At 50.6% G+C, this 14737-nt stretch overlaps 1 protein-coding gene across 1 annotated transcript; it reads left to right on the forward strand.

Moving 5' to 3' along the window:
* Positions 1 to 455: 455 nt before the first annotated feature.
* Positions 456 to 14313, forward strand: ALKBH5 (alkB homolog 5, RNA demethylase). The gene is made up of 5 exons (XM_070955216.1): positions 456 to 656; positions 1405 to 2557; positions 7826 to 7906; positions 10207 to 10362; positions 10500 to 14313. The coding sequence occupies exons 2-5, from the start codon at positions 1806 to 1808 to the stop codon at positions 10696 to 10698; spliced, it is 1188 nt and encodes a 395-aa protein (XP_070811317.1). The 5' UTR covers positions 456 to 656; positions 1405 to 1805; the 3' UTR covers positions 10699 to 14313.
* Positions 14314 to 14737: the final 424 nt, after the last annotated feature.

Here is a 14737-nt window from a genome sequence, read left to right on the forward strand (position 1 = left end):
ACCGCCGGCCGAGAAGATGCATGCTTTGTGCGCCTGCGCTGTTCCCCGGCTGAGCATGCGCAACGGGACCCCTCCAGCCCTCTTTTCACCACGCATTTTGATTTCCGGCCGCCGTAGGGGAATACCCATTGCATAACATTCACGGAGGGGCGTTTCGCAAGCCTCGGGAAACGCCTTCCTGATTCGCATTTTCTTCCGAAAGAAACCCTCCCCTCCCCCACCCCCGGAGCATTTCGCAGGAGCGTTCTGACTCTGAAGCGACCCCGCCCCCGCGTGCCGCTCTACCCCCTCCGCTCGTTGGTGGCGAGAGCCGCATGCGCAGAGCCCTCCCGGGCCAGAGCCCGCTTCCTTTCGTCGCGCGGCCGGGGCGGGGCTTGGCCGCGTCTGCGCAGTGAGGCGCGCCGGCGGCTGCGCCTGCGCGGGAGGCGCGGCTTGCGCTCTGAGGAGAAGGCGGAGGAGGATGCCCTGAAGTTATTTATAATGTCGGGCCGGCCGCGGGTGACGTAGCGAGCCGTCCGGGCAGCGGGAGCATCGGCGGTAGCCTCGTCCCCTCGTTCGCCGCGCCTGCGCCGCCATGAAGGGAGCCGGGCCGGCGCTGCGGCGGCAGCCGGGCTCGGGCGGCGCGTGGTGAGGGCGGGCGAGCCGGCCGGAGCGCGGTGAGTCCGGCCAGGCGAGGCCCCGGCGCCCTTCCTGGCCTCCCCCACGCCCGGGGGTCCCTCGGCGGGGCCTGTCCTCTCCCCTGGGGGCCCCCATTGACTCTGCGGGGGGTCGCAGCCTGACCCCCCCCGTGGCCACGTGACAGGGAGGAGGGGGGTGCCCCAGGGGTCCTGCGGGGGGGTCTCCTCCTCCTCCCTGGGGGAGGGGCGCCTTGGGGGCCCCCACAGGAGCGTCCCCACCTGGCCAGACCCCCAGCCTTTGGGGGGGGGCTGATAAGCAGCAGAAAGCAGAATCGGGGGGGAGGGGAAGGTGGCGGATGTGGAAGGATCCGCAGAGGAGGAGCTGCCCCCCCCTCCTCATTAGGGGGGTGGGGGGGCGGCAGGAGCTCTCCCCCCACCCGCAGGCTGCCTGAGTCACTTGTCGGGGAATCCGCGTGGCCGGCGGGGATGCTGCGCTTTCCCTGCTGGTGCCAAGGGGGCCACTTCCTGCTCTGAGCCTGGTGGAGAAAGGGAAGGGGGGGAAGGGGCCTAAGGGGCTCCTTTTGCGGGGAGGGGGCAGAGGGGAAAGGGAAGAGCAGCCGGGGCTCTTTGCCCTTCTCCTGCCCTCTTGGTCAGGCCTTCCTGACTTTGATCCCTGTGCCCCCTTGCCCAGGGAAAGGCTGGCGGGATGGGTTCCCGGGGGCACGTAAGGACTTTTCCTCAGCATCCCGTCTCCTGACCATCTCCTGTAATTTGTTTCTCTCTGCAGGTGTGGGATCTCCGAGGTCTTGGCACACACGTTGGAGGAATAAAATTGGTGGCTCCAGGTGGAAATGCCGGGCTCGGTGCCTGTCTCCCTTTTTATGCCTTGGGTTGAAACTGAATAAGTAGCTTTCTCGCAAGACTCGGAATCCTCTTGCCCCTGTTCCGGGGGGGGGGGGCAAGGGGAAACTCTTGGAAGGGAAGGAGGGGGCATCCTCCCCATCCGGAAAAGCCCTTGATCAGGGCGGAGGCCAAACTGTAGGCCTTTGGCTTTCTTTCCTCCTGCGGCTCGTTTTGCAACGCCAGACCATGCCGTGAATATTATAGCAGGCCATCCCTCTCACCAGCCCTTCCAACCGCACCTCAGGGAATTTAACCGAGAGGGCAGCAGTGACCAGGGGACTGGCCATGGCTGGGAGTGGATATACAGACCTACGAGAGAAGCTCAAATCGATGATGCCTTACCGGGACGGCTACAAGAGCAGCAGCGGCAAGAGCAGGCGGGATCCTGCCGAGTCCCCCTTCGGAGCTGGGGGGGGAGCCCCCGAACGCAAGCGCAAGCACCACCACAATTCCGACTCGGAGCCTTCCGACTCCGAAGACCCCCCACGGGAGGAGGAAGAGGAAGAGGAGGCCCAAAAGGTCAAAAGCGGCATCCGGCAGCTCCGCTTGTTCAGTCCTGAGGAATGCGTCAAGATCGAAGCACGCATCGATGAGGTGGTCTCCCGGGCCGAGAAGGGCCTCTATAAAGAGCACACGGTGGACAGGGCCCCACTCCGGAACAAGTACTTCTTTGGGGAGGGCTACACCTATGGGTCTCAGCTGCAAAGGCGAGGCCCCGGCCAGGAGCGACTGTACCCGAGGGGGCAAGTGGATACCATTCCTGAGTGGGTTCACGACCTGGTCATCCGCAAGCTGGTGGAACACCGGGTCATCCCCGAGGGCTTTGTGAACAGTGCGGTGATCAACGACTACCAGCCGGGGGGCTGCATCGTCTCCCACGTGGACCCCATCCACATCTTCGAGAGGCCGATTGTGTCGGTGTCTTTCTTCAGTGACTCAGCACTCTGCTTCGGATGCAAGTTCCAGTTCAAGCCCATCAGGGTCTCCGAGCCGGTCTTCTTCCTGCCCGTGCGAAGAGGGAGTGTCACTGTACTCAGGTAAGGAAATGCCGCCCTGGGGGCTCCCCTGAGCTTGGCCTCTGTCTCACCTGCCTGCCCAGTGACTTGGTTTGCTCGAGGCCATCTGAGGCCTTTTCATCTCTGCATGAGCCATTTTTCCTCTCTGCAGTTGATTCTGAAAGATGTTTGACCGCCATATTAGAACAGAATAGAGCTGGAAGGGACCTTGGAGGTCTTCTAGTCCAGCCCCCTGCACAAGCAGGAGAACGTATACCATTTCAGACAAATGATGGTCCAGTTTCTTCTTAAAAACCTCCAGTGATGGAGCACCCACAGCCTCTGAAGGCAAGCTGGTCCACTCTTAATTGTCCTCACTGTTAGGAAGTTTCTTCTTAATTCCAAATTGCTTCTCAATTAGTTTCCACCCGTTTCTTGTCCTGGTCTTTGGTGCTTTGGAGAATAATTTGACCCCCTTTTTGTGGCAACCCCTCAAATACTGGAATAAATACTGGGTTAGAGATTCCTTGTTGAGCCGCAAAGGATTTTGCTGGCTCAGTCTGCCTGGATGTAAGCGGTTCTTGTTTATTGAAAGGCTGATTTTCAAGCTGTCTTCCGGGAACTTCCAGAGTCTTCTAAGAGAGGCTCAGTTCACAAGGTCTGTTGCGATGAACAAGCCTCAATATTTGGTTTTAGCCATCTCGCTAATATGCTGTTGGGCCCAGAGAAGTCGTTTCACAGCACGGTCCCAGATTTGCATAAGATAAGATCAAAACCGGGTTGATGACGTGAGCTAAGTGTGCAATTTAGATTGCAGCTGGCAGAACATTTGAGTTCCAGGCTTGGTGTGGGGTGACTCCACAGAGAGCAGGCAGTCTTGAGAACCGTAGAGGCCGAAGGAAGCTTGACGTGAGCAACATAGGCGCCGTAACGGTAGAAAGTAGTTCGTTTTAAGATAAGTGCAGAGCAGCGTGTCCAGAATAAGAATAGTTAGTGCCCTCCATGTTAGAAGAAAGAGCAGGGTGGGGAGAAAACCCCAGAAGATCATACTGGAGGCATCAGGAATCGAGGCAGAAGAAGGGACATCCTGCCCTACTTCACGCATCTTCTGCAAAAGGCTTGTGTGGGTTTGCACCTCTGCTGGAAATGTTTTGACTGCCAGGGTGCACCTTCCAGCTGAATGTGAGCCTAATGACTTGCTCAGAATGCAAATTGGAGAACGGCATGACTGATCAGTTCCCTACGGCAGCATTTTAAAGAACAAGACGCAACTTTGGCAGCGCACAGGAAGGCAACGACGGAGCAAATGCTAGGCCTGAGGGTCTCTTCTGAGCCAGCAGTTAACCTCTGACGTTGCCCCCTAGGGAGGGCATGGCCTGGTGAGGAGGACTTACCTACCATGCTCATCATTGAGGGCCGAGACTTGTCCTTCCCTATCAGGTGGATTTTGCAGAAGGTCTTAGTTGTCTAAAACAATAACTTCTTTTTTTTCTGGAGGAGGGAATAATCATTCAGCGATTCTATCTAGAACAGTTTCTGCTAAAGCTGTAAAGCTGCAGCTGTAACTTGCAATCCTTGGCTCTTTTTTTTTTCCCTTTTCCTGTACATCCCACCACTTTCTAGCTCTGATTTTTTCCCCCTGTAAAACACAGGATGGAGACGATCCTGGATAATAAGAGATAGTATTGCCTGTGGCAATTAGCACTTCGTGAAGGTGGTGCTGCTGCTTCTTCACAAGCCCCGAGTGTGAACTAGTACAAAATGCTGGGTCAGGACAAACTCGTGACAAACTGTATTTATAGGCTTGTAAGCCGGAACCAGTTTTCTGCCAGGATGAGTCAAGCCTCCCTAATGATTCAGCGTTGCCATGGTAAATGGAGGGCAACCGATTGTTTGGGGGGTCTGAGGAGTGAAGGTTTCTCACTCTTGGAAGTGCTCCGCGAGGGGTAAGGTGATCCCCTGCTTGCCTTGGTAAGCTGATCTCCACGCGGTCTGGGAGGAAAGCGTCTCCGCAGCACAAGCAGAGTCTTACATAACGGCCCAGGTGCATCAATAACAAAGAGAAGCAAAAACTGAAGTGTTATGTCCAGGGCGCCTCCCACATATTAACTAAGGTTTGTGCAGGAGACAAAGTAGCCTCGACGGTCAGGAAGAGGCCAAGCAGCCGCGTAGAAAAATGACCTGCAAATCTGAGGTGTTTTTGGTAGCAAAGGAGTTTTAGGCAGAGTGATTGCTGAGGATACTTAGATGGCTTATTTGTACATGTAGCAAAACACATTCTTGTGTAGTTGGCCAGTTTTCAGGTGGTCATTGACCTTCTGCTTTCTAGCAGGAGGAGGCTTCTAATTCACCTGTTTATTCACCTGCATGGCACAGCCAACACCCCCAAAAGATACCAGGACAGTTGACCCAGGAGAGCAATCTTATTAGCACAGGTAGCTGAGAAGGTATTATTTTCACAGCTTTTGCATTCTGCCTAGAAGTTGCTTCTTTGGGCCTTCAGGTTTGGACCTTTTCGTTGTTAATTTTGGCTGGGGATCACCACGGCTCTCTGTTTCCTGTGTCAAGCTGGGCCTCCTAAGAAGCTGAGCATACTGCTTTTTGCCACTTACAAAGCCCACCTGTGTTTCGGATTGCCCAAGTTGGGAGAAAAAAGAGGTTCTAACCAAACTGGGGGAGCCCTTTGGTGAGCAGGTTTACAAAATCACCTGATCAGAGAGCTGCTTATCTCTTTCAAGATAACCTCCGCTTCCTCTGCCAGTTTACCAAGGCAACCAGTGGGATTTTTCTCCCCAGAAACCTGGTACGGTTACAATAGGGCCAAGGGCACCGTGCAGTGCCTTGACATTTATTTCCTGGCAGGCTGGTTTCCAAGGTAAGGGGAAGACATCTCGCCACTAAATGCCCTTTAAACAAGGAGTTTAGACTTCAGTCTGCGGGCAGCAAGTAGGTGCAGCGTTCTTATGCATTAACTTTAAAGTTTTGCTGGTTCAGAAGGGGGGCAGCTTCCATTTCTTTCAGATTTTCTTGAAACGACCAGCAGAGTCTTCAAATCCAGCCAGTGAGCCGGATCTGAACCTTCAGCCAAAGAAGTAGCAACTTCTGAATGCAGCTGCCTTTAGGAGCTATAGGGGCAGGTAGGCAGGGACACGTTCTTAATCCTGCTTAATCAGAGGCCTCCTGCCAAGATGGCATTGAGCAGAAATTACGAGGAGCGGCCTGTATTCCTTCTCCATAACGTCTGGTGGAGTGTTGATTTCTCTTGAGTTACACCCCCCACCCCCATCTTCTAGTATTCGCCACAGCTTCTCCAAACCCATCCCCTGGCTCTTTCTAGGCTGTGCTTTCTGATATTTACAGTTGCAAGCCTTGTTCCTGCGTTTGTGTTGTTTGCGGTAGGAAAGGACAAGCGTTCCACAACTACACACAGCCTTTGCAACTGATCAACCAAGTTGGAATGTTTTCTTTCTCTTAATAGGTAGCCAACATTTTTTTTTTTTTTTTTTTTTGCATTAAAGACAAATGAGAACACTTCCGTTTCTATCCAGTTCTGGACAAAGCTTGATTGTGGACGCTGAGTGAACTTGATGAAATTATTGGGAACGTCACCATATGGTGACACGCTTAGAATAGTTGAGATCACTCATGTTGGAAGGCAGTGCATTTGACATGTGTTTCCACTGGCGGCCAAGGTTGGATTAATAGCCATGACGGTTCCAGTGGATCTTGGTAACAAAACTAGAGTCTTAACCACACCGGCTTTATAGGGAAGGGTGTTTTTTTTTTTTTTTTTTCGTTTCTTTTCTTTTTCCGTTCAATTGTGTCCAATTCTCAGAAACTGCCTGGACAAGTCCCTGCAGTTTTCCTGGCAAGGTTTTTCAGAAAGGGTTTGTATTGCCTCCTTCCTAGGCTGGGAGAAAGTGATTAGCCCAGGGTCATTCCGCTGCTTCATACCTAAGGTAGGACTAGAACTCAGGTCTCCCTGATTTCTGGCCTGATGCCTTAACCACTATGCCAAAATGGCGCTCGTGAAGAAGTTACCAGGCTGCAAATCAAACATTCCCCGTAGGAGTTAATCTGAGGCCCTTCCTTCGAGTGTCTTGCCGCCCAAGCCATAGCAGCTGGTTGTAAGAGAGAAGATAACCCCCCTGTTGTCATTTCTGTCTCCTGGAGGTACCGGCCCCAAATCCTAATTACCGGCCCAGCCTTTTAATCTACCCAGCTTTTCAAATTTATGCTCACCTATTTGTCCTCAAATTGGTTTCATTCTGTTTTTACTTCACACACGAGTGTTGCTTAAGAAACATCCTGCGATCCATAGCCTTGTTATTTTCTTGCATTTAAGTGTCCCAGACGTAGCTTTGTGAGGTGTGTACCAGTTAGTACCAGTTAGTACCGACCAGATAACTTACAAAACAAGAATTGGAGTTTAGTCCTGAAACTTTTTTCTCAGAATTGGGGTTGGTTCTGCAAAACGTTACTATCTCAGTGCATTTTCTTAGGATTTTGGTAGCTGGCTAAAGAATACCTGTGAGTTTATGCTATTTGACCTGTCTTGGCCTCTTGAGCTGCTGAGAGCCGGCCTTTTAGACCACAGATACTTGGTTATACTAGCTGTGCATAGCAAAATATTCCTGAGTTTGTCAAACTGACCAAGAGCTTGAAGAGTGTTATTTTTTCATAGATCTGATATCTAGATCTGGTATCTAGCAAAGACAGGCTTGGCTAGCACATAGGGGTCTCGATGATGCTGTGATGTAAATCCAGCCTACCAAGGAATTTCAATGCCGCCTAATTTTGGGGGAATGGCAGTCCCAATACATCTAGGAGGCTGTTGTGTTCTTTTGTCTTCTATCTCCTCCTCTGTAACATTGTCAGAATAGATGCTTATCTGATCTTTGGTCAGAAAAGGATCAGAGTGGAATATCAGGATATAAATCAAATATCTTTATTACAGTCTTTGACCAACCTGTGATATCAGGATATTGACAGGAGCTAGGAAAATTCAAAGCAATTTGACTGGAGACCCGAAGTATGGGAGAGGACCCCACTAGTGGTGGGCCAATATTTGTGGCTCATTGAGTTAAGGATTTGGGGGAGGCAATGGAGTGCTATAAGTAGTATTGAAAATGGGGGAGCCCCTTGAGCTACGGAGCCCCAGATAACTTTTCCTGCAAGGCCTGGCCAATCATTCTTTGACAGAGGCACAATGTTTAGCAGCCCTTCAAGGAGCAGCTGTGGTTGCAGACTTGGTAAGAAAAATTCCCAAAGTAAATTCCTGTGCTCTAAAGTCCCTTTTGTTTCACACAGTGGCTACGCAGCTGACGAAATCACACACTGCATTCGACCACAGGATATCAAGGAGAGGAGAGCTGTGATCATCCTTCGGAAGTGAGTGGCGGGATCTCTTTGAAGGGAAAGCTATTTTCCTGTTTGTCTTATTTGCTGGTTTGCGATGGTTCCCTTGGACTTAGTGCAACTGATGCTGACTCGTTGTCCATGCTTCCTCCGTCCTCCTGCTTCTGAGGTGTTGCCTCTTGAAGCATTTATTTAAGGAGGGGGCAGACTTCTCGGACCTTTCTGTAGACATGAATCACTGAACCATGAGCAGTTGGAGAAGCCAAGAAAGGACCTTCTTAGCACACAAATGTCTTGCCTTGTTTTCTCAGAACTTGCAACTGGGGGAGGTTGGAAGCATGCTAGGTCAGCACTTCCCCAACCTTGGCAACTTTAAGCTCTGCGGACTTCAACTTCCAGAATTCCCCAGCTGCTACACCCCAGTAGAAGGCAGAGGCTCTGTTTGAAAACTTGAATGCTTCCAGCTGTTTTATACACAAGGGAAACTTGAATTAAACTCAACCTTGTGGTTCCACTATGGCCTCATGCTGTCATCCAGCCGATAGTCCCATGCGGTTATCCCAGGATATCTGCATCCTGCTAGCAAAGTCTTCTGCAGACTGGAAGTAGATTAATTACTGCTGTAGTCCACAGGGAAGCAATGGTGTCATCTGATTTTTGTTAACCTCCGGTAATTTGTATCAGGAAAGCAGCTAGAAAAGAGCAAGGAGGCTTTGAGACTCGCACAGTAATAATTACCTTGTAAGATTATACCTCGTCATTATGCTCCCGTAAGCACTTGAGGTCACAACAATGGAACAAAAGCTGGAATATAAACTAAAATTCTATCCAAAACTAGACCACGAAGATCAATAATTAAAAGCCTTTTATGGAAGAGTGGCAGCTAAAGGCATCTTCCCGCAAAGAGCATTCCAGTACAGTATTGCCTACTGTAGCCATACCTGCGCTAGCCAGGTCAATTTCTAAAGGGCCTCCTTTGTTGATCTCAAAACACCTGGGCAGGTCCGTAGCGAGAGAGGCGGTCCTTTGTTGCTTTCGCACTTGCGATGCCCATGCCAACATCTTGAGTTGTGCGTGTGAAGCTTCCACCTGCCAGCACAGATCTTCTGATGCCATCGCACGCTCCCTGCACCTTCTGCCGGTCAGCAGCTGGCCCTGCGCTTATCCAGCAGTGCAGCACTGCGCTGTGTGCCAAGATCGGTGCACACGTCTCAGTCCTGCAGTCCTGGAGATCCGGCCTTTTGCCAAGAGAGACGAGGGAGAGAGCACGTTGCGGGGAAAGGATCTGGCATGGATGGAGTGGAAATTCCCTTCAGCTGCCTGGTTACCGTGTGGTCATAAACACTTCAGGGCAGCTGAAGTGTTTTTGTGGGTGGGTGGGGGACTCTTCTTATAGGCCAGGAAAGTCGTTGATGAACATGGAGCAGAAGGAACAGCCGGGAACAAAAAAAATGTGCCCAATTTCTAGGGTAAACACAGACCAAAAAACGCTTCAGCGCAGCTTGGTCCTCGGTGGTTTTCGCGAATGTGTGAATTTTCCGCTGTCCTCTTACTGCGAGGCAGACTTGGGAGCCTGTTTGAATGTTAGGGTCGGTACTGAAATATCAAAAGGCATCTCAGTTTCTCAGCCATTGGCTACTTTTTGTGGCTGCTTCATCCCTTTAAAATGTCTTAGTAAACACGTTAGCATGGAGCAGTTGGGCTCTTTAAAACATAAGGAAATTTGGACAGAAGCGGGTTGAAAATGAATGATGAGAAATGATAAAATGTTTTTTTTTTTTTTTTTAACTAGCAACAAAGGGCACCCTGGCTCTTTTAAAAGCTGCTTTTGTTCTAAACTGAAACTGGCCGTTTCTCCCCCCTGATGCTTGGGAGAATGCCTGGTCAGCCTTACTTCCCATTTTAATATTAGTTTGGAAGTTTCCATTTCGCCCTTATGGAATGGGGTTTTTAAAAAAATTTTGCATTTATGTACTAACTGCTGTGCTTCAGTCATGCGGGATGGCGCAGAGGGTTGCACTTATTACACGGAGCCCTCTAGTTACAACGGTCCACTTAGTGACGGTTGAAAGACAGCGTCACTGGAAAAAGTGACTTATGACCATTTTTCACACTTACGACCGTTGCAGCATCCCCGTGCACACCTGATCAAAATCCAGATGCTTGGCAACTGACTCCCATGCCCTCTTTTGACAAGCAAAGTCAGTGGGGAAGCTGAGTTTCGCTTAACAACCCTGAGCATTCAGACTTGTGTGGGTGTGTGAGACGCAAGGTATTTTGTGTGATGAGTGGCCCCTGGTGACGAATGCTGTGGTGCTGTCTAATATTTCCAGAACCAGAGTAGACGCCCCCCGGCTGGAGAACCGATCGCTGAGTAGCTCTGTGTTGGTCCCTGGCTACGCTTCAGACCGCCTGTCAGGGAGCAATCGGGACCCCATCCTGAAGCCAAAGAGGTCCCATCGCAAAGCAGACCCTGACGCAGCCCACCGGTAAGAAGCTCCACGGGAGGCAGGCTGGCACTGGGGGGCGGGGGCGGGACACACACACGAGACTGTGGTTGGGTGGGATCTCAGCCTTTCTGAGTCAGTCCATGCATGCAAATCTCTTTTTCTTCTTCCTTCCGCAGACCTCGAATTTTAGAGATGGATAAAGAGGAGAACCGGCGCTCGGTCCTCTTGCCTAAACACCGGAGGCGGAGTCATTTCAGCTCTGAGAACTATTGGCGAAAGTCTTACGAGTACACAGAAGACTTGGAGGAGGAGGAAGAGGAGGAGGACGACGACGAGGGGAGTCCAGCGCGGAAAGTGAAAATGAGGCGGCATTGAGGAATTCTTTGACACCCACCTCCTCCTTCCCCAGTCTTAGAGGTGATGAGACTGGCCTTCAGGCTGTGAAATTGAATCTTTCCCCTTGACCCTCTCTGAGTTATTTTTCCTTTAGCTTCAAGGTTATATTGCCCCTTCTCTTCCTGTTTTATCTTGAAAAAGAGCTGGAACAAATCTGGCTTCCTCCCTTTTTTCCTTCCTTTCTCCCTCCCTCTTTCCCTCCCTCCCTCCAGCATCCACGCTGACTAGGATGTATGTGGTGCCACCTGCCCGCTTTCTCGGGGCAGGTGGCCATGCCTCATAGCAGAGGCAGCTCTTTTTTTTTTTTTTAAGAGGAAAAATAAAACAAAGCTCTGTGGTTCCATCAGAGGCGTTGGGCTGGAGCAGATTTTGAAGATGCCAAAAAGCGATGCGTTTTGAGTACGCTGAGGGCTGGCAGAGTTTCCTCTGCTCCGAAGCTGCTGCTGCTGCTTCCTCCGAAGGCTCCCCCCCACCCCTCGCAGCCTTTTCACACCGCCACGGACACGGCGATGCCTCTCTCTCTCTTGCCCCCCCCCCCTTGCTCCGTCTTGCACCAAAGGGCTCCCAATGCTGACTATTGCGAGAATTTTTCTCCCGCAGTGTTGAAAAAGCTGCTTTCCTCCAGCAACTGGAAGTCCCGGCCAGCTCCTCTCAACAACACCGGACGGCAAAGCGTATAGGACATGTTGCACTTTAGTGTCAGGGTTTATTCCCCCCCCCACAGCCCCTGCCCCCCCTCCCCGTTTTTGTGTGTCCTGTTTGATGCCATAACATTTCCCCCGTTCCCTTCCTTGCTTGGGCTAGCAAGCACCCGTGTTTTCCTGCACTGCTGCTGCTAAGAGTTTAGTCTGTTTTCTTTCTCTGAAGGAGGTCCGGCAGTCCCACCTTGGGGCTGCTGCTGCTGGAGGGCTCTTTAAGGGAGGTGGGGGGCGCCTGGCCAGAAACCCCAGGTTCTGCTCAAGTCTTCACACTAACAGCACAGGGGGCAGGCAACGTGGGGGCTGGGATTCCAGCATCAGAGAGAAGGGGAATTGTTCATTGAGCCCAGGAGAATGACCTGTTGAGCTGGGGGCGGGGGGGGGGAGGTCTCTTCCCTGCCCTCATGCCCATGTTTTAGCAAAGAATTTTTATTAATATTGCTGTCACTTCCGATACCTGAATGCCAGCCTTAGGCTGCTGTCCTCGGTCCTTCGAACCAGATGGTCAGTTATTAGAAAGCATTGATATTTCAGAGGTAGAGGGGCTGTTGGTGGAGCTGTTCTCGGCTCTTGGTCCCGTTAGGTCCGGAGTGTCTGCCCTTGGCACCCCTGAGACTCCTGGACTTCAACTCCCAGGATTCCCCAACCAGCCATGCTGGGAGTTGAAGTCCACAGGTCTTAAAGTTGCTGCGGTTGGACACCCGTGTATTAAGTGGAGCCGTTTCGTAGTGAGCAGGGCTGGAGCTGCCAAGTTGGCACCACATGGGAAACAGGAAGGTGGTTCTGCCCCAGGCAGGAGAGGAGGTTAGGTGACATAATCAGTCCTGTTCTCTGCCCTCTCTGAGGTGTCTCGCCAGTAATCCCCATGTCTCAGCCTGCCAACTCCACCTCCCCTGTCCACCTTCCGTGATCTTACGGCCTGTTCTACCTGCATGACAAGGTAATGTCACCGCCAAACATTGGGCCTCGTGTAGCCTCAGAAAACCCCCAGTTTTACTCTGGGGGTGGAGATACCATTTCTCCTGTGGCTTTGATCTGAATGCCTGCTGATAAAGACGACTCTTTGAGTTGTGAGAAGGTGGTTCTTTTCTGGGACGCCTGGCTTCCTGTCTTCTGGAGCAGAGAGCAAAGTTTGTCTCACTGGCGCCTGGTTACAGCGTGTGGCACCACGAGGGGCTTTAAAGCAGGTTGTGCCTCTCCCTTTGTTGATTGTGCGGCTGCAGCTATTGGCCAGGGAGTTGAGAAAATGGTTGGGAGAAGGGATCCCTCTTTCTCGCCTCGTGTACCTGCGTAGGTGAGTGAAGCAGAAGAGCTAACGCAGTGTTTCTCAACCTCAGCCACTTGAAGATGTGTGGACTTCAACTCCCGGAATTCTGGCTGGCTGAGGAATTCTGGGAGCTGAAGTCCACACATCTTCAAGCGGCCATGGTGAGGAGCATCGTCCTAACATCACTGGCAGGTCCCGAAAAAGCCTGATCAGCAGCTTATGGGAGGCGTAGGATTTGGTATCTCGGAATACATTCAGCTCTTTCTGCTTTGCTATTTGCAGAGAGTGGCCAGTTTGGAGTTTTGACTAAACCAAGACGGGCAGTTTGGCCTTCCGGTGTTTTGAACCTCCGACCGGGGCATTAGGAAAAGTGGCCATTGTGTGTCTCTGTCCAGCAGCCTAGCCTAGCTCAGCCTCTCCCGGCAGGAAATCCCAGGACCTTGAGCAAAAGCAAAATCTTCCATGCTGGGGATGGCTGGCTCGGTGGGAAGGTCGGCCGCACCTGTGTCCCGTTTTTAGTTTTTAATGTTTGGCTTGAGGGTTGTTTCTCACGGCCAGGGCAAGGTCAGCCTTTGATGAGAAAGCAGAAGGAGCTTGTTAGCTAGCCTGCTGCTTTATTTTTATTTGGTTTTATTTTATTTCTTTCTGCCTCCCCCTGAAGCCTTTCCTGCCAGGAGGGGGGAAAATGCGTAGGTGGCTTCTCCGAGCATCTGGCCGACTCTGATAGACCCGTGGCCTTATCTGGTCCTTGCACCTGTTTCGGTGCTGGTGGCATCTCTCCGGGAACTCCACCAACACGGCAGTGGCCGACATCTGCGTCCCCCAAGGCTTGATATTCTTGGAACAGCATGCAGAAAGTTGAACAGGAGGGGGTCTCCACGCATGCTCTTTCCTTTCCCTATAGATCTCCCCCCACCTCCTCTTTGTTGGTTGACTGGGTTGTAAGAGGCTGATGTTTCAAGGGAACACTCCGTTGTGTGAGTTGGAAGACCTTCGAAGGAGAACCGAAATCCTTCTTTTAGTGCTGTTAGTGTGAGGTTTCAGAGGGGCCTCCCCGGAAAAGTATCCTGCCTTAGCCTGTCAATCATACCCAAACTGTTGCTAAAATCTGGAATTGGCACAACTGGGATCTCTGTTCCAGCAGATTATAGCTGGTTTAGCTTTTCCCAGGGGTGTCGAACCTGCTAAGACTTTTTATTTTGCTTTAAAATGCACCTGGGTTTTCTCTCCTAGCACCACCCGTTTCCTTCCAAGCACACACTTTAAAATAAAGTTCTGGCTGACTTTTTGTGTTTTTTAAATAAATAAAAAAAAATCTAATTGTTTTGTTACAAATAAAATAAGTGGCAATATTTTTTTCGGTAAATTTTTCATAGGAAAAAAGTGTGATTTGTAAACAAATTGTACAGTTCTGAAGTTTGGGATACATAAAATAACTGTACTGAGTGGCACGCTGTAAATGGGGTGGGGGGGGAGAGATTATTTTCCGTACAGTGTATTTGGGGAGAAATCTTTTAATTCGGGTTGATTTAGGAAGAAATATAGTTCCCTGTCAAGGGTTTGAATTTTTTTTTCTTGTATAGAATGCTGCATTTAACTAAATAAAAGCTGAAAGCATCACTTGATTGACTTCGGTGTTTGGATCGGTGTTTTTTTTTTTTTAAATTGCGCAGTGCTACTTCAACACTTGTTTATGCCTTGAAAGTTTTAGATGTGTTTCCTATATTAACCATAACCCTTAATTGCAATAGTAAAAAATAATTCAAACAGAGAGAAGGAGACTGGAAAAAATGAATGAAAAGTGGAAAAAAAAACATTATAAAGGATATAAGGAAGTGACTTCCAATCTTCATTACAAGGGCTATAAACAAATTTAATAACTCTTCACCCCTGTAAGATTAAAAGGGTATCTCCATCCCATTTCCTCTCCCTCATCTACAAGCGAATCTGTAAACCGACTTTTCAATCCTGGAGTTGGCAAAAAGTCCATAAAGGGTTTCCAAAACATTGCACACAAATGTTTTCATCTTGATCAAGTAAACCTACTTTATAC

Source organism: Pituophis catenifer, unplaced genomic scaffold, assembly GCF_029215685.1.
Source record: "Pituophis catenifer annectens isolate HBS135680 unplaced genomic scaffold, rPitCat1.0.hap2 SCAF_16, whole genome shotgun sequence".
Taxonomy (NCBI): Eukaryota; Metazoa; Chordata; class Lepidosauria; order Squamata; family Colubridae; genus Pituophis; species Pituophis catenifer.